This window comes from Pipra filicauda, unplaced genomic scaffold, assembly GCF_003945595.2.
Source record: "Pipra filicauda isolate LSUMZ 115617 unplaced genomic scaffold, ASM394559v2 scaffold844_size67700_pilon, whole genome shotgun sequence".
NCBI lineage: Eukaryota > Metazoa > Chordata > Aves > Passeriformes > Pipridae > Pipra > Pipra filicauda.
The window spans coordinates 27,961-52,997 of record NW_024105025.1 but is presented as its reverse complement, the minus strand read 5'-3'; the positions used below and the strand labels follow the sequence as shown (position 1 = coordinate 52,997).

At 48.1% G+C, this 25,037-nt stretch overlaps 1 protein-coding gene across 1 annotated transcript in view; it reads left to right on the top strand.

Moving 5' to 3' along the window:
* Positions 1-670: 670 nt before the first annotated feature.
* The window catches only part of LOC113992886 (exocyst complex component 6B-like), a gene marked incomplete at both ends in the record, with an annotated part of 52,234 nt that continues 27,867 nt past the window's right edge, over positions 671-25,037 (top strand). The window contains 2 exons of the mRNA XM_027730594.2: positions 671-847; positions 10,542-10,610. Of these exons, the coding sequence (XP_027586395.2) occupies positions 671-847; positions 10,542-10,610 (246 nt within the window). The remainder of the gene's footprint in view (positions 848-10,541; positions 10,611-25,037) is intronic.

Below are 25,037 nucleotides of genomic sequence, written 5' to 3'. Positions count from 1 at the left end.
ATAACAATGAGGAAACCAAGTGACTTCACGCAGCAGGTCACACACATTGACCCCCATCGCCCAAAAACCCCAAACCCCCCCAAAAAACCTGGAATATCCCCCCCCCCCTTCCGACTCCGCGTGCGTTGCTCCCGCGATCCCGGGGCTTCTCCCGGCGAGCGGCTTTTTCGCTCAGTACCTTTTACAGCTCGTTCTGTACATCAGCAACTGCAATTAAACTCTCCTGGGGTACCACAAAAATGCTTTCAGGGACCTCTGGGGTCCAGATGTGGAATGTTTTGTGCTGACACGGGTTGAAAAGAGGAACAAATCCAGCGGTTAAGTAGGTCCTTTAATTCAGCCTGTGACAGTCACCACATGGCCCGTGGGCTAATATTCCTGCATCTGGGCTGTAAATAGATCAATATGGCATTTGGATTTGTGAAGAGGCAGAATATTGTTTGTATCGTTGCATAATCCCCTGGAAAGGGTTTTGAAACGAGCCCTCTGTTTCTCTGGAATATCTGGCTCAGGGTCTGAATTCCGTTAAGCGCGCGTTGGGTTTTTTTCCTCGTTTGTCTTTATTTCGGGGCAGGAATCTTTTTGCCCTAAAAGCAAAATTAAGTGTGAGGATACCGTGGTAAAAGGTGAAATGGGTTGTGGTTTTTTTGTTTTTTTTTTTTTTCCCTAGGCACAGCAACAAAGAAACCTGGACAGCATCGTGTCCCAGCATCCCAGGGTAAGCGGGGGGAAGAAATCCAAGAAGGAATTCTGTGCCAGCTCTGACCTGGAGGTGAAGAACACCAGCCCCATGTCCGAGCAAGATTCGGGAATCCTGGATGTTGAGGATGAGGATGAGGATGAAGAGGTAACTGTGCAACAGCAGCTCAAGGGGCCTGGGGGTGGTTGTGGTTTCTCAGGTGCTGTCTGGGGGTGGTTGTGGTGTCTGAGGTGATGTTTGGGGGTGGTTGTGGTGGCTCAGGGGGTGTTTGGGGGTGGTTGTGGTTTCTCAGGGGATGTTTGGGGATGGTTGTGGTGTCTTTGGGGGTGGTTGTGGTGTCTCAGGTGCTGTTTGGGGGTGGTTGTGGTGTCTTTGGGGGTGGTTGTGGTGTCTCAGGTGGTGTCTGGGGATGGTTGTGGTGTCTCAGGTGCTGTTTGGGGGTGGTTGTGGTGTCTCAGGTGCTGTTTGGGGGTGGTTGTGGTGTCTCAGGTGGTGTCTGGGGGTGGTTGTGATGTCTCAGGTGGTGTCTGCTCCTCTCTCAGGGTTGCTGGGCAGGGACTCAGAAAGATCCAGAACAGGCTGTGCGTTTCAGAATTGGGTTATTTTGCATTTTTATCCCTGATCTTGTTCCCAGGCTCAGCAGAGAGGCCAAGGGTTGAGAACTGAACATCCCATGTCTGTCCCCCAGCTCAAGGGTTGCACTTGGGTGCTTATGGAAAAGTCAGTTTGGATCCATCCTTCCTTAGAAAGATAAATCACTCCTTAGTGCAAGACATCCTTGACCTTTTCTTTGAGACTTTGTCTGGGTGGCAGAGACGTACTTTGGGCTGAAAAGGATTGTCAGGGTGGAAGTTTTCAAAGCAATTGTAATTCCTTGCTGTGCTCCCTCCTTTGCCTCCCTTTCTGCTGCTGATTCCTCAGAGCTGGAACTGCCTTGGGTTTGGGAACCACAAACCAGAACCTCGTGGTAGGGTTGGTTCTTCTCTCTTTGCTCCCTGTGCTGGAGGACGGTGCAGAGTGGGGACACCTTGGATTTGTGATGGATGACGTGGAACAGAGCCCTGTGTTGCAGGAAAGGCAGCTTGGAGATCCAAACCTGGAGTGCAGGACATGGGGTGTGGAGCTTTTTGATGTGCTCGTGATTTCTTGGGATTCAGGCTTGCCCTGGACCTTTTGGCAAGTTGTGTCTGCCACTCTGGGTGTTTTCCCTCCTCCTGCTGAAGCCTCTTATGTCAAGAAAATGATAATTTCAGCTACAACCTGAACCTGAACGGGATGGTGTTTGTTATCCTGAACCTGACCATGGACTTGAACAGTCCATGACTGGCCAGAGAAGGGGATAAAAACAAAGTTTCTGGAGTTTAAAATAGGCTTGTTCAAGTGGTTCTGTGCTCTTGTTCTGCCTTTTCCCTGCAAATGATTCCCTCCTCTTCATCACTGCTGTGGGTCCAGAGCAGAGTAAGATCACAATTTACTGCACAGGGACCAAATTGTGGGGTCAACCCAGAGCCCTCTCACTGCTCTGGAACCATCTGGGGGGCTGTTCAGTCCTGCAGCAAAATGAAATGAGTCCAGAGGAGGCCCCAGAGATGCTGCCAGGGCTGGAGCCCCTCTGCTCTGGAGCCAGGCTGGGAGAGCTGGGGGGGTTCCCCTGGAGAAGAGAAGGCTCCAGGGAGAGCTGAGAGCCCCTGGCAGGGCCCGAAGGGGCTCCAGGAGAGCTGGAGAGGGACTGGGGACAAGGGCTGGAGGGACAGGACACAGGGAATGGCTTCCCACTGGAAAACGGGAGATTTAAATGGGATATTGGGCAGAAATTTCTGGCTGGGAGGGTGGAGAGACCCTGTCCCAGGTTGGTCAGAGAAGCTGTGGCTGCCCCTGGATCCCTGGAAGTGTCCAAGGGCAGGTTGGAGCAACCTGGTCTAGTGGAAGGTGTCCCTGCCCATGGCAGGGGGTGGGACTGGATGACCTTTAAGGTCTCTTCCAGCCCAACCCATTCCAGGATTCCACCCCATCTCGAGGCAGGTGCAGTCCCATCCCTGGGTGTGATCCAAGCCAGGCTGGTGGGATGGGGTGACCCCACAGTCAGGGGGCCCCTGTGGTGGTGGATGGCAGGAGGGTTCAGTCCCAGTGCCCTGGCAGGGGTGGGTGCTGTCCGTGGTGATGAAGTGCAGCCCTGGGACCCCCCTGTGTTCCCTGGAGCCCCCCAGGGAGGAGACCCCTGTGTCCCCTTCTCCCAGATTTGCCTCAGTGGGAGAAAGGATGGGTTTTGGTCCCTGATGAGTTCTGAGTTCCCCATGTTCCGGCCTCCTGGGGTTTTTTCCTATTTGAACAGGAGGTTATTTATTTATTAGTACAAATGGATCTCTCAAATGGAAACAGAGCCAGTAAGGTTTTGGGCCCCTCACAACAAGAAAGACATGGAGGGGCTGGAGCGTGTGCAGGGAAGGGAACGGAGCTGGGAAGGGGCTGGAGCAGCAGGAGCAGCTGAGGGAGCTGGGGGGGCTCAGCCTGGAGAAAAGGAGGCTCAGGGGGGACCTTCTGGCTCTGCAACTCCCTGATCAGAGAGGGGAGCCAGGGGGGGGTCGGGCTCTGCTGCCAGGGAACAAGGGACAGGAGGAGAGGGAACGGCCTCCAACTGTGCCAGGGGAGGATCAGGTTGGATAATGGGAAGATTCCTTCACCAAAAGGGCTGTCCAGCCCTGGCACAGCTGCCCAGGGAGGTGGTGGATCCCCATCCCTGGAGGGAATTAAAATCCCCGTGGATGTGGTACCTGGGGACACAGGTCAGTGGCAGTCCTGGGGGATGGTTGGACTCGATGATCTCAGGGGGCTTTTCCAACCTAAAGGATTCTGTGATTCCAAATCTGAAGGAATGTTGGGTGTGTAGTGGTTTGACCCCAGTCTGTGGTTAAGCCCCCACTCAGTTGTTGCTCACCCTTCACCTCCTCAGAAGATCTGGGGACACAATGTGAGGGGCCACAGCAAGAAAACTTGTGTGTCAAGGTAAAGACACATTATTAAGGAAAGGAGAAAAACAACTTCTCACTTTTCGTGGTTGCTGAATTCATTCCTCACTTTTCACCTTCTGGTGGGAGCCCTTCCTCCTTCTGATTGCCTGATCTGTGCAGGAATATTGTTAATTCAGAATTTGGGTTTCAAAGTTGGTCTTTAATGCTTAAAATTATTAATATGAAGTGTCCTGAGTGCAGGTATCTCATTTCCTGCACAACCCCCCGTGTTCTGGAGTGCTTTGTGGGGTAGAGGGACACAGCTGCACCCACTGGACACGTGTCCTTGGTTGTGTTCTTCTGCCCACCAGAGATTGCTGAGGCTTCTACTTCTCTGCTTCCAAGGAAACCTCAGAATGGAAAACAGGATGGTCCTGGGTGGTCCTGATTTAAGTTTAGGCAGGAGAGCTCCTGATCCTGGTTCACAGGCTGGAAAAAGTGGGGTAAATGTAAATTTGTACCTCTAGGAAACCCTTCAGGAGGTTCTGGTGTGGAGTTCTCCACCTAGGCTGGGCGAACTGTTCTGGTGATCCCGTTATTCCTCACCCCTGTGGAGCAATCCCTTCATCTCCGCGGCAAAATTTCCAGGAAGAGCTTTGAAAGGGAAGAACAAGCCAGAAGGGTTTTGGCTCCTACAGTCAATTCCAGTGGAGACGATTCTGTCCCTTGGAGCAGCTTAAGAGAGCTCTGGCAGCTCCAGAGCACAAACTCCATGAGCACTGTCCAGTTTGGAGACATCCCGGTCCAGCCTCGTCCCACTGGAGCACAGATGCCTCCCAGAGGTGGAGGGAGCCGGAGCGCAGGAGTGGGGACAGCTGGAAAACGAGCTGGGAGAAGCCTCAAACTGGGGTTTTATGAGTGTCCAGTTGCTGCAGGAGGGTTTGCACTTCACAGTGAGCAGCTCCCCAGCCTGCCCAGTCGGTGCCAGCTCTTCCCTTTGTAGTAAACGACATCCAGAGGGCTACAAAGCTCCGCCGGATTCTTCCCCTTCTCAGCGGCTTTTCGTCTGTGCTGCTGTTGAGTCCAGCAGGACAAGCTCCACCAGCATCGTCCCTCTTTTCCTCTTGTCCCCAAAACAGGTGTCCTGTGAAGTGGTTGGGTCCAGTTGGGCTCCCTGGTGCTCCTTTGTAGGGAAGTTCTAAGGGAGGACGTCACCCCTCGGAAAAACGGCCTCTCGGCATCTTTGAGGGACAAACAAACAAATTCCAGGCAGTTTTTCCCCCTGGAGAAGGAGTTTGGTGCTCAGAACACCAGCAGGTGTGAGGCATGGCCAAAATTTCTCCTGTTTGTGAGGCATTCTTGGCTCTAGGAATAAGTTGCAATCCTCTGAGTGAGCGGAATAGATTCCTTACAAAGTTGTGGGAGCTGGAACAGTGACCCCGGAGAACTCTCTTGGCTCTGTCTGAGAAATGTCTTCCTTAGGTGCCTTCAGCCTCCACCTTTTTTTTGGGAATTATGGAAGAGACATCTTGGACACTGGGAAAACCCTCTGTGTTCCAGACAGAGCTTGTTGAGTCTCACATGAGCCGGAGTGAGAGCACGGAGTCGGCAGGACCCTCTGGCCGATTCCAGGGTTACAGTGTCCTGGGAACCCTTCTGACTGTAGGAATACAGTCATTTCTTTCCCCAAGGTTAAGCCATGGGATAGTCAAAGGACACTGAGACCACACAGGATGGAGCAAATCTACAACAGGGACACCTTCCACTAGTCCGGGTTGCTCCAACCTGGCCTTGGACACTTCCAGGGACCCAGAGGCAGCCACAGCTTCTCTGCCCAACCTGGGACAGGGCCTCCCCACCCTCACAACCAGCAATTCCTTCCCAATATCCCATCTAACCAATGGGAAGCCATTCCCTGTGTGCTGTCCCTCCATGCCTTGTCCCCAGTCCCTCTCCAGCTCTCCTGGAACCCCTTTAGGCCCTGCCAGGGGCTCTCAGCTCTCCCTGGAGCCTTCTCTTCTCCAGGGGAACCCCCCAGCTCTCCCAGCCTGGCTCCAGAGCAGAGGGGCTCCAGCCCTGGCAGCAGCTCCGGGGCCTCCTCTGGACTTGATCCAAGAAGTCCATGTCTTATTCCTGAGGACTCCAGAGCTGGAGATGCAGAACCAACACTTCTGGCAGCAGTAGAGTTTTATCCCATAAGGTGAACAGATCCTTCTTGGAATGTGTGTCCCATGAACACACCCCTCCCACTGTGCTCCGTGTCCTCTGCTGGAGCTGAGCCTTGGTGGAATTCCATGTCATGTGTCCCATGTTCCTCAGCCCCAGCTCATCCCTGGACATCAACCCCCAGGCCCATGAGGTGGTTCCTGAATTCCTGAATTCAGGTTCTGTGGAACTGCTGCTGTTTCAGTCGGGAGGGTTTTTCAAACATATCTCTCTCTGCTTGTTTCATGTCTTCACATCAAAACCCATCAAGGTTCAGAGATTCCCATCCTTGTATCCCAAATTATCCAAAGCCAGAGAAGAGCATCCCTTAATCTGGGCCAACCTGGTGTTGGTGGCGTCACAGTCGAACATTTCCATGAAAAACTTGCCTTCCGTGGGTTAAATTTATGTCAGGAATTGTTGAACCCAAAAGTTCTTGCAGAACAGAGAGAGTTTGGCTGTTTACAGAGGCTGACAGGTCTCCCCCTGCTCCCAGCTCCGGGAACGTGCCCGGTGCGAGATTCAGGAACGAGATTTGGGAAGCTGATGTTTGGTGGACTGGGAAATTTTTTGGACAAGATGAATAAATCCTTTGTTCTTGCAAATGAAAAGGCATTAAAAAAAAAACCATAAAAAAGATTAGGGGAGATGTCAGAGGCGAAATGAGTCCCGTTGTGGGGGTGGTCCAAGGTCTCGGGTCGTGGTCAGGTCTCAAAAATCAAGGATTTATTTATGTTTTTTGAACGTTGGTGCTGCAGCTTTGGCTCAGAAAATCGAGTCATTGCTGAAGGGGATGTGCTAAGTCTGAATTTTTAGGTATGTCCAAATATCGAAATATTAGTTAAAGATCGAAATCTGTAAATATTAGACACGTGAAATGGTGCAGTGTGTTAAACCAGCCAGAGAGAGAATTCCCTGGAATCACAGACTGGTTGATAGACTTGGCTATTTTGGAAAGATTTTGAATAATAGAAATGTTTTTGTAGGGCTGTGGTGTGTGTGTGTGTAAGACAATGATCTGTTTTTTTCCTTAAAAAAACATATATATTTATGTCATAATTATATTGTTCCTTATCCTACACTTATATTTATACACCCTGCTTCAAATCCCAGCACGTTTTTTTGGGGGGGGGGGGCTTGGCTTTATTTCCCACAAACTTTCTTGTGGTCCCGGGTTGACCTTCCACGTCCCCGTCACGCCGTTCCTCGATTAGGGATTTGCAAATTAGGAACGTGAAATTCTCGGGAATTTTTCCAGCCGTTAATGGCTCGGAACTGGGAGCTCTGCAGAGACAGCCCGGCAGATTTTTTTTTTTTTTTTTTTTTTTTTTTGGGAGCGTGTGTGGGCTTAAAAAAGTTTTCACAGAAGATCAGAAGCTGTGCAAACTCTGCAAGTTGCTTTGAAAGAATTTCTCGGGGGGCAGGAGGAGGGGAGGGAACTCCAGCTTTTTTGGCAATAAACCTTTATCGGGAATATTTCTCCGTGGATCGGGTTCAGCTCGGCGTCCCGAATCCAAGCTGTTTGATCCCGAGTCGGAATTCGCTGGAAAGCTGGGCCTGCTTTGATGGTGAAGGGATGACAGATTCCTCTGGAGGATGGAACGGGGAGGGCCTGCTGGTGCTTCCCTGTCTGCTCCAGTGATCTCCAGGAGTTTTGCAGTCAGGGATTTGGGAGCCAGAAGCGTTTTTTAAGTGTTTTAACAACTGCAGGGCGATCGCTCTCGACGCCGGCGAGGCAAAACTGTGTCCTGAGGAGGCCACAAACCAGCTGAAGTGTGGGTTTGGGAGCTGGTTCGGGAGTTTGGAAGGCCTGGGAGGCTCCAAATGGAAAATCAAGGGCCAGGAAGGCGGGATAAAACCGGCATAGGTGGGATAAAAGTGCTGCCTTGTGTTTGCAGTTGTCAAATAAAGGGTTATAAAAGGTGAAAGGGATGTTGGTGAGGGCTGTTCCCAGCTCTGTGCCCTCGGTTCAGCTCTGAGCAGGGAATCCTGGAATGGTTTGGGTGGGAAGGGACCTTCAAGATTATCCAATTCCACCCCCTGCCATGGGCAGGGACACCTTCCACTAGCCCAGGTTGCTCCAACCTGGCCTTGGACACTTCCAGGGATCCAGGGGCAGCCACAGCTTCTCTGGGAAATTCATTCCAGGACCTCCCTACCCTCCCAGCCAGGAATTCCTCCCCAGTATCCCATCTAACCCTGTGCTTTGTCCATGTGAAGCCATTCCCTGTGTGCTGTCCCTCCATGCCTTGTCCCCAGTCCCTCTCCAGCTCTCCTGGAGCCCCTTCAGGCCCTGCCAGGGGCTCTCAGCTCTCCCTGGAGCCTTCTCTTGTCCAGGGGAACCCCCCCAGCTCTCCCAGCCTTCAGGTGGGTTGTGTTGAACATCGCAGATGAACATGGGAAGGGTCCCACAGGTGAACCCAACCTGATCCTTTGCTTGGAAATCTTCCTCCTTCCTGGAGAGCCAACCCTGCTCATCCAGAAAAGCTGCTGGGATGGAGTGTTTGGTGCAAGGGTGGGAAAGAGAGTGCAGTGAGATGGTTGAGTGGGCTCACAGCACCCCAAAAATTACTTCTCTTTGCTGCCTTGTTCCCAGTGAGCCTCCTGCTTCCCTTCCCTGCACTGATGGCTTGGGAATGACAGGTTTTTTTGGGATCTGGATGTGATGCTGATGATGCAGGATTGGATATTCCCACGTCTGTAGCTTCACTTTCTGTCTCTATATCTTTCTTTTTGGGAATTGGAGCCACCTGCTTTAGTGGAAGGTGTCCCTGCCCATGGCAGGGGGGTGGAATGAGATGATCCTGAAGTTCCTTTCCAACCCAAACCAGTCTCTGCTCCATCATTTCCACTCCCACCGAGAAGCTCTGCGTGGCCGAGCCCTGAGTTCCTTTGCATGGAGGAGATTCTTTACCACCAGTTCCACATTATCCAGGAGTTTCTTTCCCAAAATCGCCCGTTTTCCCTTCCCAGCCCATCCCTTTGCCCTCCCTGCTGGCTGAGCCGAGCGGGACCCTCGCCCCGGGCGTGAGGTTGGCAAACCTTCCTTCATCCCAAAACTCCTCTTTCTTCATCCCACCTCCTTCCCAGCCCAAAGGCCCTCAGAAGCACAATTAAAAATATAGAAAATAAACATGTTTCCAAAGGCCTGTCCATTGGGCCCTTTCATCTTTTCTCCCCCTTTTCTTTTTTTTTATTCCCCCACCACATGTCAACAGAACACGCCCCCGCTCTCCGGATTTTCGGGGAGAAGGGGACGGTTCCTTCAGCTTTAAGGCCCGGCCAACAAGTTTTAATTCCCTGTTCCCTCCAACATCTCCAAAGGACAAGAGCCTCTTGTATGCAAATTTCCCCCTCTGATCTTTCCTTTCCCCCCCTCCCTTCCCTCCCTCCATCCCAAGCCTTGGAAAAAGCTCTTCCTCGTCCCCGCTCACGACTCGGGCGTGTTGTTGAAAGGTGGTGGAGCCTTTGTGGCGCCTCTTCCCTGAGCACACACACACACACAAAAAAAAAAAAAGCAAAATAAAATAACAGTTCCAGCTTTATTTTAAAACAAATCAAACTGGGAATCTAAAGAATAAGTTGGGTTTGGTTTGTTTGATCCCCTTTTGTTGCGTAAGGACTCGTGCCGGGACGCCGGGACCGATGTTTGAGCCCCTGGTTAAAATAAATCTGCTGCAGGGGGGGTGGAAATGGGGCAAAATCAGCATTAAAAGGACATTTTCCCGCTTTAAAACCTTGAAAAAATTAAAAAAAATTGAGGTGAAATCAGATATAATCTCATATAACAATCATATATTAGCAACTTGGTTATTATACCTGAAATCCCTCTGTTGAACCTGCTTGTGTTGGAGTTACTCTCACCTATATTTGATATTTTGGAGTGACATTTATATATTATATAATAATACATATTCTATAATTTTTTTTTTAGACTTGCACTTACCTAAATGTGATTTTTTTTAAATATTTTTTTAGACTTGAACTTACCTAAATGTGATTTTCTTTAATATTTTTTTAGACTTGCACTTACCTAAATGTGATTTTTTTAAAATATTTTTTTAGACTTGAACTTACCTAAATGTGATTTTCTTTAATATTTTTTTAGACTTGCACTTACCTAAATCTGATTTTTTAAAAATATTTTTTTTAGATTTGCACTTACCTAAATGTGATTTTTTAAAAATATTTTTTTAGACTTGCACTTACCTAAATGTGATTTTTTTAAAATATTTTTTTTAGATTTGCACTAACCTAAATCTGATTTTTTTTAAATATTTTTTTAGACTTGCACTTACCTAAATGTGATTATTTTCTTTAATATTTTTTTAGACTTGCACTTACCTAAATGTGATTTTTTTTAAATATTTTTTTAGACTTGCACTTACCTAAATCTGATTTTTTTAAAATATTTTTTAGACTTGCACTAACCTAAATGTGATTTTTTATTTTTAGAATGACATTTATATATTATTTTTTTGAAGAGCTGCACTTACCTGGGTGTGATTTTTTTCCCCAAGTGTCATTTATTCCTAATTGATTATTTTTCAGCCTTGCACTTTTACCTATATAGAATTTTTTTTTGCAGTTACACTTTAGATGTGATTTTTCTGGGGGGAAGGTACCACTTTCCTGTACTTATTCCACATATTCCACATATTTCACACCCGTCTCCTGCCGTTTTCCAGGTGCCTGGAGCCCAGGATTTGGTGGATTTCTCCCCAGTTTATCGCTGCCTGCACATCTATTCTGTCCTGGTGAGTGACCCATGGGGTGATTTATTTATATTTATTTATATATATTTATATTTATTTATATATTTATTTATATATTTATTTTTATATTTATTTATATATTTATAGTTATATTTATAGTTATAGTTATATTTATATTTATTTATATTTATTTATAATTTCTGCCTCAAAAGTGCCTTCCCTGAAGTAGAAAATAGCCCAGGGGATGGATGGATTTGGGTAAAACCCTCCGAGTTCACGCAGAGCTCAGAAATATAAAGGGATGTTTCCTCCAATTATCACAAATCCTGAATTTTTAATGTATATATTTCTTAGTTTCCACCAAGATTTTCACCTTTGCCCATGGTATCTTCTTTATTTAGTGAGAACAGAAGAGTTTTGGGCAGGAATTGCTTGGATTTTATGATTTTTTAATTTATTTTTCCTCCAAGAATTCACCTTTGTCCACTGTATCTTCATTATTCCGTGCAAATAGAGGAGTTCTGGGGAGGAATTGCTTGGATTTTATGATTTTTTGACATATTTTTCCTCCAAGAGTTCTCCTTTGTCCACAGAATCTTCATTATTCCGTGCAGATGGAAGAGTTTTGGGCAGGAATTGGTTGGATTTTATGATTTTTGACTTATTTTCTCTCCAAGAATTCATCTTTGCCCACTGTATCTTCATTATTCCGTGCAAATAGAGGAGTTCTGGGGAGGAATTTGTTGGATTTTATGATTTTTTGACATATTTTTCCTCCAAGAATTCATCTTTGGCCACAGAATCTTCATTATTCAGTGCAAATTGAGGAGTTTTGAGGAGGAATTGGTGTGATTTTGTGGTTTTGTGATTCTTTGACACAGTTTTCCTCCAAGAATTCCCCTTTGTCCGCTGTATCTTCATTTTTCCATGAAATAGAGGAGTTTTGGGGAGGAATTTGTTTGGTTTTATGATTTTTGACATATTTTTCTGCCAAGAGTTCTTCTTTAGCCACAGTATCTTCATTATTCAGTGCAAATGGAGGAGTTTTGGGGTGTGATTCTGTGATTCCATGATACAGTTTTCCTGCAAAAATTCTCCTTTGTCCACTGTATCTTCATTATTCCGTGCAAATAGAGGAGTTCTGGGGAGGAATTGGTTGGATTTTATGATTTTTTGACTTATTATTCCTCCAAGAATTCATCTTTGGCCACAGTATATTGATTATTCAGTGCAAATGGAGGAGTTTTGGGCAGGAATTGGTTGGATTTTATGATTTTATGATTCCATGATACAGTTTTCCTCCAAAAATTCTCCTTTGTCCACAGTATCTTCATTATTCCGTGCAAGTGGAGGAGTTTTGGGGAGAAATTAGTTTGATTTTATGGTTTTTGACATATTTTTCCTCCAAGAGTTCTTCTTTAACCACAGTATATTCTTAATTTGTTGGAAATAGAGGAGTTCTGGGCAGGAATTGTTTTGATTTTATGATTTTTTGACATATTTTTCCTCCAAGAGTTCTCCTTTGTCCACAGTATCTTAATTTTTCAGTGAAATAGAGGAGTTTTGGGGAGGAGTTTGTTTGATATTGTGATTTTTGACATATTTTTCCTCCAAAAATTCATCTTTGACCACAGTACATTGATTATTCCGTGCAAATGGAGGAGTTTTGGGGCAGGAATTGGTTTGAAATGAACTATTTGCTGCTCTACAAGAACTTTTTCTGCCCTTCAAACACCGTTTGCCGGGAGCAGATTTGCTGCCGAATCCCACCAAATCCACCTTTGACTGGAGCACTCCCGCATCCCTGATGGAAAAACGAGATCCAACCGGAACTATTCCATGTCAGGGCTCATTTTTTGGCTGCAAATTGTCCCCCTGAGCTGTGTCAGTCCTGGAGAACTTTTAGGAGATCTCCTGTGTTTGTGCTGCTCTTTCTCCTGGGCGTTACGAGCACGTAAGGCATTAATTTGTTCATTATTAACTTATCAGGAGCTCAGATAAGCTCCTGATAAATTAATATCAAATTAAATTGTTTTATTTTTTATTGTGAAATTAAGTTATTTTAATTTTATATGAATATTAAATTAAATTATTTAATTAATAATAAAAGCTCCCTTCGGAGCTCACCCTCCGTCTTGTAATTCCCGAGGTGCCTCCGGCGGCTCCCAAGCTTTGCATCCACCAACCCAACCAACCTGTGGGGTCTGCATCCATTTTTTTAAGGAGCTTGGGAGCTGTTGGAGGGCTCTTCTCCTGTGGTTGGACATTCCAGAGCCCAGGCAGCACATGAAAGGAATGCTCCGTTCCCAACTTTCCTCCCTTCCAAGCCAGGCTCGAGAGGGAATTGTTTTTAAGGCCCTTCCAAAGTTTCTCCAGCAGGAATTTTGCTGAAGGAGAAGAATTGTCCTAAAACCCCAGTTATATAAGACCTCTTTCTGTGCCCTCAGCTGTTAATAATTATGCCATTTGGCTCCTTTGCCGGGATATTTTATCGGGATGAAGGAATTGCCCTCCCCGAAAATGCGTCGCCGTGTTTAGGTTGGACAAAACCCTCCTCCTCAGTTCGTTTGCTAATTGGAGATTACAAACTGCTCCGAGGGGTTTCGTGGCTTTCCAAGTGTCACTTTATTTGGGAAAACTTCAGGGGAAAATATGGATGATGAAAACAGGATATTGGGGATAATATTGGAGCAGCTCACGGGCCTCGGCGCGGATTTAATGGTGCGTTTGGACCTGAAGGTGGGATGAGGAGGAGGATGGAGGGATTCTGGTGGTGGCTGGAGCAGTTTGGCACATTTCAAATGGGTTTTGTTTCTACATTTGAGGGGTTTTTTTTTGTTGTCTTGTTGCTTTGCTTTTTAATCTGAAATATCAGTCGATCCCCCAGAATATATCATGGAAATGCTGCTGTTCCAAGGCAGGTTTCATGGTCGGATCCGTGGGATGGATCTGGGTGGGATTGTCTTCTGCTGGAGGTGGGAATAGTGCAGGAGTCTTGGTGATGGTCTCTCCACAGCTCCCTGGCAGGAGGGTGGGGCCTGGTGGGACCAGTCACTTCTCCCAAAAAACGAGGGATGGGATGAGAGGAGACGGCCTCAAGTTGTGCCAGGGGAGGTTTAGGTTGGATACTGGGAAAATTTTTTCCATGGAAAGGGTTGTCCAGCCCTGGCACAGCTGCCCAGGGCAGTGGTGGATCTCCATCTCTGGAGGGGTTTAAAATCCCTGTGGATGTGGCACTTGGGGACATGGGTCAGGGGTGGCCTTGGCAGTGCTGGAGTTGGACTCAGTCTCTGAGGTCTTTTCCACCAGAAACGGTTCCATGGGGAGGTTAAACCTGGAGCAGGGGTTCCATGCCAGCAGGTCAGTGTCCTCTGTCCCCATCCTGAGCTGAGATCACTCAGTCCTCCCATTCCTCCTTCTCTGTTTCCACCAAAACCCCCGATAAGGCCAAAAACCCCCGGGCAGAAGCCGTGTTAGTGAGACGGGAGCACCAGAAAAAGGTTCCCGAGGCTCCCGAGAAGAAAACTGCCCTTTTCCTGACCCGTGATCGAATCCTGCCCCGGCTTTCCAGGCCCAACTTGGGCTGAACAATGTCAGGGATCCTGCAAGCATCGAAGGGAAACGGCCACATCAGTGTCAGACGGAAGGATCATAATGTAATAGTTACCAAAAAATCCCAATATTTGTCATTTACAATGGCGTTATCTCGGCGCTCGGCCCGCAGTTAAAAAGGCCCAACGTTGAATAAACATCGGGATATTTATTATTTTTAGTGAAATCGACCTTCCAGTCACCTCGGTTTTATGGCCGCGCTGCTTATAAATTCCCAAAGGATTATTTGAAAAATCCTACTCATATCTGGCAGCCTTATCAGCAGGGCAGGAGTTCACATATTGTACCGGGAGGTCACCCTCCGGTCATGGTCTTCCAGAGGGGGCCAGGCACCTGTAAATCCTTCCTTCAGCAACCAAGGCGAAGTACAATATCAAACAGGCAGGGAGACTTTTCCAGGAAACGCTGAACTTTCTCAGGAAGGGCAGAGGAGGGGGAAAGAAAGTGAAGGAAGGTCGGCCGGGGGTTAATTGAGAGTTGGACCTTGGCGTGGTGGCGGCTCCGGGCAGGACAAGCTCTGCTGGGATTCTTTATGGGACTATTCATCCCGATTCCTTTTCCCTGAGAAACGGGCTGGCGGTGCCTCGAGGAAGAAATGGGCGTAGGGGAGGCTTTGGGTGTCTGGAGATACGAAGCAAAACAGCCCAGGAGAGCAGCTGGGGGTTATTTCACTTGGGTTGTCCCTGGGTGCAGCTCCTGCTTTGCTCAGGTGGTTTGGGTTTGTGTCCCTGGAACACACCAAAACATCCTAAAGTTGGATTTGTGTTATTTCACTTGGGTTCTCTGTGTGTGCAACTCCTGCTTTGCTCAGGTGACTTGGGTTTGTGTCCCTGGAACAAACCAAAACATCCTAAAGTTGGATTTGTGTGTTATTTCACTTGGGTTCTGTGTGTGTGCAACTCCTGCTTTGCTCAGATGATTTGGTTTTATGTCCCTGCAACAAAACAAGACATCCCAAAAGTGGATTTGTGTGTTATTTCACTTGGGTTCTGTGTGTGTGCAACTCCTGCTTTGCTCAGGTGACTTGAGTTTGTGTCCCTACAACTGCCTGGAACAAACCAAAACATCCCCAAAGTGGATTCGTGTGTTATTTCACTTGGGTTATCCCTGTGTGCAACTCCTGCTTTGCTCAGATGATTCGGGTTTGTGTCTCTGGAACAAAACAAACCATCCCAGGAATGGATTTGTGTATTGTTTCAGTTGGGTTCTCTCTGTTTTCAACTCCTGCTTTGCTTAGATGATTTGAGATTATGTCCCTACAACTGCCTGGAACAAACCAAAACATCCCCAAAGTGGATTTGTGTGTTATTTCACTTGGGTTATCCCTGTGTGCAACTCCTGCTTTGCTCAGAGGATTTGGGTTTATGTCCCTGGAACAAAACAAGACATCCCAGGAGAGGATTTGTGTGTTATTTCACTTGGGTTCTGTGTGTGTGCAGCTCCTGCTTTGCTCGGGTGATTTGGATTTGTGTCCCTACAACTGCCTGGAACAAACCAAAGTATCCTAAGAGTGCATTTGTGTATTGTTTCATTTGGGTTCTCTGTGTCTGCAACTCCTGCTTTGCTCAGATGATTTGGTTTTATGTCCCTGGAACAAAACAAGACATCCCAGGAGAGGATTTGTGTGTTATTTCACTTGGGTTCTGTGTGTGTGCAACTCCTGCTTTGCCCAAATGACTTGAGTTTGTGTCCATACAACTGCCTGGACCAAAACAGAACATCCCAAGAATTATTTTGTGTGTTATTTCTCTTGGGTTATCTGTGTCTGCAACTCCTGCATTACTCAGATGATTTGGGTTTATGTCCCTGGAACAAACCAAAGTATCCTAATAGTGCATTTGTGTATTGTTTCAGTTGGGTTCTCCCTTTGTTCAGCTCCTACATTACTCAGATGATTTGGGTTTGTGTCCCTGGAACAAAACAAGACATCCTAAAGTTGGATTTGTGTTATTTCACTTGGGTTCTCTGTGTGTGCAACTCCTGCTTTGCTCACGTGATTTGGGATTATGTCTCTACAACTGCCTGGACCAAAACAGAACATCCCAAGAATTGATTTGTGTGTTATTTCACTTTGGGTTATCCCTGTGTCTGCAACTCCTGCGTTACTCAGGTCATTTGGGTTTGTGTCCCTGGAACAAACCAAACCATTCCAGGAATGGATCTGTGTGTTATTTCTCTTGGGTTCTGTGTGTGTGCAACTCCTGCATTACTCAGATGATTTGGGATTATGTCTCTGGAACAAAACAAACCATCTCAGGAATGGATTTGTGTGTTGCTTCAGTTGGGTTATCCCTGTGTGCAACTCCTGCTTTGCTCAGATGATTTGGGTTTATATCTCTGGAACAAAACAAAACATCCTAAAATTGGATTTGTGTCTTATTTCACTTGGGTTCTCTCTGTTTTCAACTCCTGCTTTGCTCAGATGATTCCATGATTTGGGGTTTATGTCCCTGGAACAAAGCAAGAGATCCCAGGGATGGATTTTTTTTTTATTGTTTCACTTGGATTCTCTGTGTTGGCAACTCCTGCTTTGCTCAGGTGATCCCATGATTTGGGTTTATGTCCCTGAAGCAAAACAAGACATCCCAAAAGTGGATTTGTGTGTTATTTCACTTGGGTTCTGTGTGTGTGCAACTCCTGCTTTGCTCAGATGATTCCATGGTTTGGGTTTGCGTCCCTAAAACTACCTGGGACGACAAGTGCTCTCCCTGCCCCTGGTTTCTGCCTGCAGCAAATCCCCTCTGAATTGCAGGAAAAAGGGCTTTTCAGATGCCAGGTTGGAACCACTGAACAACCTCAGTGCCTTGGTGGGAATCCTCAACACTGTGCTATCCTCTTCCTAGGAAAATTTGAAAAAGAGGAGCTGGAAAGAGGGATATGGTGATTCTGCAGGTGTCAGGAGCAGCACACTGAGGTGGAAGTGTCCAAGGCCAGGTTGGATGGGCCTTGGAGCAACCTGGGCTAGTGGAAGGTGTCCCTGCCCATGGCAGGAGGTGGCACTGGGTGAGCTTTAAGGTCCTTCCCAACCCAAATCTGGGAAGCTCTGACAGCTTTAAGGGTGGGGGGACTGGCAGCAAACCCAGGACACGTAAATCTTAGGGTCCCTCCTTGGTCAGTTGGATGAGGTCTAGTCTAGTTTTAGCTGATCCTACTCACCAAACCCAGCTTAGTTTCGGCTCAGCAGCCCTGTGCTATTTGAGGACATCCACCTGCAGCGTGGTCGTGCTGCTGGGCTGGTGGTACCAGCCCTGTTTGCTCCCCGAGAGGGGAGTTTGTTGAAAATGGCAATATTTTGATGTAAAGAAGAAACCCGAGCGCCGCAGCGAAAGCGACTCCGCCATCGCCGGCTTTATCTTTTATGTTGGCTCTGACCAAAAGTCTGTGGAACTGCTCCGGTTTTTGCTTTGATGGATCTCCAAAATAAATGAGGAAAGGTGAGGTTTTGGGCCAGATGGTTTATCTGCTGGAGCATCTCAACAGCTGTTTGGGCGCCTTGGATTTCGAGGCCAAGGCGTGGAATTGCTTTTGCTTTTACATAACACGAAATGAAAAGCAAGTTTTTGTTTTTTTTTTTTTTTTTTTGTTTCATGTTTCCCGTAAAGCTGCAGCGAGGCAGAAAGCAAAAGAGTGAAGGGAGAGCAGAAAGGAATTAAAAAAAAAAAAAAAGCCCAAAAATAAAGATGGCGTGGGCTGAACAATGTTCTGTGCACAGGGTGCTCCCAAAAAGTTGTCTCGGAGGTGATTTAAGTCGCTTAAACTCCTTCTGCAGCCAGTTCTGGTGCCTGTTAAATGCTCTTTTGGGGTTTGCTGTGGCGTGGTGGGTTTTTTTAGCTTTATGCTAATTGGTTACCAATTACTTTGAGGTTCTTAACATGTTCATGAAGACACTGGTATTGGCACTCCCAGCTCTTTGATCCGAGCTACAAAGGGGTCATTTTAGGGTAAAGAACAAGTGTCCAAAAAAAAAAAAAAAAAAAAAGAAAGAAAGAAAGAAAAAAAGAGCAGATTCTGATGTAAATATAGGCTTAAAACTGGAGCTGCTGGAGTATTCCTGGAGAATCCCAGAGCTGGATAATTTAGATAAATAGCAGTTGACAGGGATTTGCTATAAATTTGTCGTATCTCCCCACTGACATTTTTATCTTTACCCCAAACCTCTGTAACCCTGGAGCTGCTTTGATGCACAAAATACATTCAAAAGGTAAAAAAAAGCGTACAATAAGTAATAACCCCCCCACACTTTACTAAAAACAATCAATGCAGAGATATCTTTAGGCTTTTGCACTACAGTAGGGGCAGTGTGGGTGATCTGTGTCCGCTCGGAACGTTTTTCCTGACGTATTTCAGGGAAAAAAACGGGTTTTCTGCCTCTTAGTGAGGAGCCAGCACAGCCTTGGGAGGAGAAACGAGGCTTTCTTTTGGTATATCACTGGAATTGCTACATTCTGGTGCCCAGGGACTCCAGGTGAAGTGCTGGAATCACCCCTTGGATGGCCGAGCCGGATTCCATTTGAGGTGGGAGATGCCGCGAATCCGGCGGCGGCTCCTCGTCGTTCTCCTCCCAGCCCTCGGCTTAAATCCTCCTCTTTGTTTGGATCCCTCTCAGGAGTGTGCTGGTGGTTGTGTTGCCTCCTTGAATCCTCCTTTTTGTGCCTTTGTGGGGTGAGGATTTGGCAGGAGGGGGGGTCCCTCAGCTGCTCGGCCGCGGTGCCTGGGACGCTCCTTCCCCCTTCCCGCCTCTCCAGCATCCCACCAAAAATGTTTGTTCTTTGCTGAGGGGGGCAAAACAACCCGAGTTCTCCTTTCATGGGATTAGAGAGGCTCTTACAGGAACCACAGTTCAAACAAGAAGAGCTACCCAGCCCTCGCTTTCAGGTGAAATCGTCCCCTTTTTTTTTCTCTTTGCAACCCACTGGTTATTCCTTTTATTTGATACTGAAACACAAACCCCCTCCATGGAAAGTCTGTGGTTCTCTTCTGTTTTGGAGCTCAGGGTTGTAAAGTTTTCCCTCGGTGTCCTTGGGAACTTGAAAAGCTTTTTTTTTTTTTTTTTTTTTTTTTTTTAAAGGGGCGTGTGGGGTGGGGTGGGGGGGGGGTGGAAGTGGAAAAAATTCCCTTTCTGGAAGTCTCTGGGTAACTCCTTGTCCATCTCAGACACTTTGCAGATTGTCCCATCGCCGTGTCCTGGCATATCTCACTGTCTGCTGACTTGGCTGCCCCAGTGGTGCCTGGTGGAGTGAGATAGCTGTAAACACAGCTCTGAGATCATAGGGAAAGGCTGGGGGTGAGACACTTTGTGCACTGCATTGATAAGGACACAGGAAAAGCCATTAGAGCGGGCTGGTGTCAGTGACCTGTGATAACCACCCCGTCCTACGTGCTAATGGAGCCCCGGCCCGGGCTCCGTCTGCGGTGGCGAGAGATTGAACTTTTGTCATTGTCATCTCGCTCTTTTAACCCCCTGACCCTTCTTACCCCGGGAGAAAACCACTTGGCTGCCATCAAAGAAGCAGCAAAGGAATCAGTGTTCGCTCGAAGCCGGCGAGATAGGATCGCAGGCGGCCTCCAGGCTTAAAATGTTCGGCTCGGAAAAACAGGCATGGAAAGGGGGAGGGGGAAAAAAAAAAAAACCCAGAAGCCCAGGGAGGTTTTACTACAATGGCCTGGATGCAGACTTCTTGTCACCTGAGGTTGGGAACAGAACTGAGCTTTCCCAGGATTTACAGAGCTCTGCACAGTCACTGCAAATGTCCTGATGGTTGACATTTCAGGCTGATTTTATCCCGGCTCGCTCAATCCCTGTTAGCCCTGACCAGGGAAGATGTAATGTGTCTGTTGAGTGTTTTATGGGATTATTCCGTATGGAAGGGAACTCAGGGGTTTCTGGTCCAGCCTCCTGCTGAATTGGCTTTAGACTGAACGTAGGTTTAGGTGGGATATTGGGAAGGAATTCTCCCCTGTGAGGGTGGGGAGGTACTGGAATGGATTTTTCCAGAGAAGCTGTGGCTGCCCCTGGATCCCTGGAAGTGTCCAAGGCCAGGTTGGATGGGGCTTGGAGCAACCTGGGCTAAAAGAAGGTGTCCCTGCCCATGGCAGGGGGGTGGAATGAGATGGGCTTTAATGTCCCTTGCAATCCAACCATTCTGGGATTCCATGGAAGCAGGGGGCAGTTCTGGGATCAGACCAGGACCTGGTGTTGAAAACCTTCAAGGAACAAGACTGTAAAACCTCCCAGGGCAGCTCATCCTGCTCTGTGCCCTCCTGGCAGGTGTGAAAGGTGCTTGTCAGGTCCCCTTGGAGCAATTCCTGCTCCAGACTGAACCAGCTCCATCAGCCCCGGCTCCGCCGCCTCGGTGGCCTCCGGTGAACTCGCTCCGGTTTGTCGGTGTCTCTCCCGAATTTGGGAGGCCCCAAATTGGATGCAGGGTAGGGATGCAGCCCTGAGGAGCGCTGGGGAGAGGGGGATAATCGCTGCCCTGCATCTGCTGGCTCTGCTCCTGCTCACAGAGCCCGGGAGGCTGCCAGGGCAGGCGGTTGGCGCGGGCTCAGCTCCTCCCTGCCAAGGCTCTTGGTCCTTCTCCACGGAGCTGCTCCCCGGGCAGGCCGTCCCCACTCGGGGTTGGGAAGAGGTTCTTCCTTCCCAGGTGCAAGACTTGGCTTTTCTCCTTAGTTTGTTTTCATCAGGATCCCGTCAGACTGTTGGAACCCTCTGGGTGGTGGCCCTGCCCCTGAGTGTGTCCCCTGTGCTGAGGCCGCACCTCAAATCCTGGAGGCAGTTTTGGGTCCCTCACAATAAGATGGACATGGAGGGGCTGGAGCGTGTCCAGGGAAGGGAACGGAGCTGGGAAGGGGCTGGAGCAGCAGGAGCAGCTGAGGGAGCAGGGGGGGCTCAGCCTGGAGAAAAGGAGGCTCAGGGGGGACCTTCTGGCTCTGCAACTCCCTGACAGGAGGGGGGAGCCGGGGGGGTGTCGGGTTCTTTTCCCAAAAAAACAAGCAGCACGACAAGAGGAAACAGCCTCAGGTTGCACCAGGAGAAATTTAGGTTGGATATTGGGGAAAAATTCCTCCTGGAAAGGTTTTTCCATCCCTGGCACAGCTGCCCAGGGCAGTGGTGGATCCCCATCCCTGGAGGGATTTCAAATCCCTGTGGATGTGGCCCTTGGGGACAGGGGTCAGTGGTGGCCTTGGCAGTGCTGGGGGGATGGTTGAACTCGATGATCTTCAGGGTCTTTTCCAGCCTTAAGGATTCCACGAGTCTGTGGTTTTCCCCCTGGTTTGGTGTCACCAGCAGAGCCCATGAGAAGCTCTGTTGCCTCCTCCAAGCCACTGATCCAGATGTTAAACAGGACACATCCCAGGACAGACCCCCTTGTGGTTCCCACTTGTTCCCAGCTCCTTTTAGGGTACAATTCCAACCCTCTGGACCTGACCACCCCACTAATTATTTACTCATCCAGCTGATCCCTCATCCAGAGATGAGACATTCAGATTTAGCAACAGGAATACTGTGGAAAAACCTGTTAAATCCTGGCTGAAGTCTGTGCCACCTGATGCTTTTCCTTCATCCATAAATCCTGTTGTGCCATCAGATCTGGGCAAATTGTCTCCAGCTGTGCTGGTTGTCTCCAATCCCCTTCTCCTCCATTTTCCTGGGGATGTGTCCCAGGAGGACTCAGTTCATGACTTCCCAGGGCTGTAGTTCCTCAGGTCGTTTTTTTCAGCCTTTGTTGCAACATTGACCTTTTCCCACTTATTTTTTTCTGTCATTTTTTTTTTTTTTAATGGAATTTTAACCCCTGTGGGGCTGTTGGATCTGTGGGTCTCCCCAGATCATCAGGACTGGGTTTGCTGGGAGATGTTCACCCTGTGTGGTGCAGAACAGGGGGCAGCTGGAGGACCCGGAATTCCAGTGCCACTGTTTGTGTGGGAAGGCTCTTCCCAAGATTTGCTCCATTTCCGGGTGCTGAGGCTTGGGAAGGTCCCGGGAATGTTTGGAAAATGCCTCAGCTACCCCACAGAACTTCGGGGTGGGGTGCAGAAGTGGTGATATCTCAAAAATAACAAGTGATAGAGGTGGAAGTGAGCGGATCTGTGAGGAATTTCTGAGTTTTGGAGTTTTCCGAGGTAAAACTGAGTTTAACAGAAAGGGGAATTTCAAACCAGCATTCCCAGCATTCCCACTCTTTTCTCATCCTGTGCTTATGGATTCATGAGAGAATCATGGGATGTTTTGAGTTGGAAGGGGCCTTAAAGGTCATCTAATTCCACCTAATTAGAGACACCTAATTAAGAGTGGCACAGACTCAGGGAGGACTTTGGTCCAAGCCTCCAATAAATTGGCTAAATCTGAAGTTATATTTGGGATTTCAGGGCCATATCCAGTTAAATTTTGAGCATTTCAAGGGTTGGAGACTGTCCAGCCTCTCTGGGTCCCTACTCCAGTGTTTGACCTCCCATGCTGTAATTTTTCCCCCATTTTATTAATTTGAATTTCTCTTTTTTTGCATTATTTCTCTCGTTTTTCTTTTTGGTGGCCTTGAACGTGTAGCAAACCAGCAGCTCTTTCACATCCCACTTTTAAACCCCATTCTATCACAACTGCCACGGGGCTGATGCTGATATTCAATGTTTAGGACTTATTTTTGCACCTAAAAATGAAAACATTTATATTAAATTTAGATTAGATGGCCCTTAGTGCTGGTTCATAGTGGCATTTAAAAGATATTGGAGTATAAAACTAGTCCCAGATTTGACCCTGGTGAAGCAGTTCCAGTTTTTCCTGATTATCCCCAGAACTGGAAGGAGAGGAACCCTCTTAGAAGTGAAGAGTCTTGGCCTTAGAGGGATTATCTCCATGATTATCTCCATGTGGAAGTCATGGAAAAATAAAAGGGATAAGATGTGGATGGAAGGGAAGTTGTGAGGATATTCTGTCCCTGTCTTACCTTGTGTTGTCACCCTGGGCTTTAAAGTGGAGGACGTGTAAGAGGGGGACTCTAAGAGTGCAGGAACAAGAGGTTTTGGAATCACAGAATCATGGAATTGTTGAGGTTGGAAAAGACCTTTAAGATCATTGAGTCCAGCACTGCCAAGGCCACCACTGACTCATGTCCCCAAGTGCCACATCCACAGGGATTTGAAATCCCTCCAGGGATGGGACTCCACCACTGCCCTGGGCAGCTGTGCCAGGGATGGAAAAACCTTTCCAGGAGGAATTTTTCCCCAATATCCAACCTAAACTTCTCCTGGTGCAACCTGAGGCTGTTTCCTCTTGTCGTGCTGCTTGTTTTTTTGGGAAAAGAACCTGACCCCCCCCCGGCTCCCCCCTCCTGTCAGGGAGTTGCAGAGCCAGAAGGTCCCCCCTGAGCCTCCTTTTCTCCAGGCTGAGCCCCCCCCCAGAAGATCCACAAGCTCTCTTTAGGAATCTGTGTTAGATCCCCAAACCTCTGTATTTTATGGATGAATTACCCCGTGGGAATCATCACTTGCTGACCAGAAACTCCACATTCGATTTTATTTTCTTGGAGTGTGTTTGTTGGGGGGGAGGAGGGGGCTGGAAAATCCCAACCCACCACGTTTTCCCCATCCCTGAGAGCGGGTTGGTGCCCAGCTGCCGGTTCCTGTTTTCCTGTAGGTTGTTTCTCATCCTAAAGGCCTATAAGCACTGGAAGCTGGGAAATGATTTCCATCCTGTTTTCCATAAATCCCTTCTTTTACGAAGGGGTCTCGAGTCGAGGCTGGACATTAATTCTCGACGTGTTTACAAATATTTTGCTCAGGAAAAGGCCGAGCAAACGTCCAGGACGGGGCTTCTGACGCATATTCCCCCCCTGTTTCAGTCCTTTGTTCAGGAAAATGTGGAAACGGGGCAGTTGTTGCACAGGGAACAAACGCTGCCCTCGCATTCCAGGAGCCTCTCACTGCCGCGGCGGAGCGGTGGGAGGATGAGAAGCAACCAAAATCCACACAAAAAAAAAAAAAAAGGTGGTTTCAGGGTCGTATTTTATGGGAGGTGAGGGAAAATAATCGCTGTGCACAAAGGCAGGGGTGTGTGCAACACGTTCCTGAGGGGGGGAGCGTTGCCCTCAGAGGGGTTTTTCCTTGGCTCTGCTCTCCTGGATCCCTCGGCACGAGGGGTTTGGCTGCGGAGAAAGGTGTCTCGTCTCTGTTATGGTTTGGAGCTGGAGGTCTGGGTGACTTATGATCTCCTAGTTTCTCCTTCTTGTGGAAGCTTAATCGTCTCCTCACAGACACCCAGCAAGCCACAAGAGCTGTTTTGGGGAGCAGGGGTTTGTCTTTTTTGCCTTTAAATCTTCTCTCCTGACTTTACAAACCTCCGGCTTTGTCTTGCCCCGGCCGTGGCTGTTGCGTGGCGTTGGAACGCCGTGAAATCCTTCAGGATAAAAACTTGTTAGGAGAAAACAGAGCCTGAAAAGCTGCTCCTGTTCCAGCTTGTAATGGTTTAAAGTATTAACCAAAGGACATGGGTGGATCTGTGTGGCAAACTCTGCGTTTAGTGGATGCCACAGGACGTGTTTTCTACTGGTGCTGGATGGGAAGGTTCATCATGTTTTTGTCTGTAGACTCTGGAGGTGTTCCAGGCCAGGGAGAAACCTGGGCTAGTGGAAGATGCCCCTGCCCATGGCAGGGGGTGGAACTGGGTGATCTTCAAGGTTCCTTCCAGCCCAGCCATTCCATGATTACACGGGTGCATGTTATATTTTGTTGCTCCCTAGAGAAGGTGGTGTTGTCTCCTTCTCCACAGAATCACAGGCAAAGGTTGGAAGGAACCTCTGGAGCTCACCTTGTCCAGCTCCCCCCAGGGCAGGCTCAGCTGCAGTGGGATTGCTCAGGTCC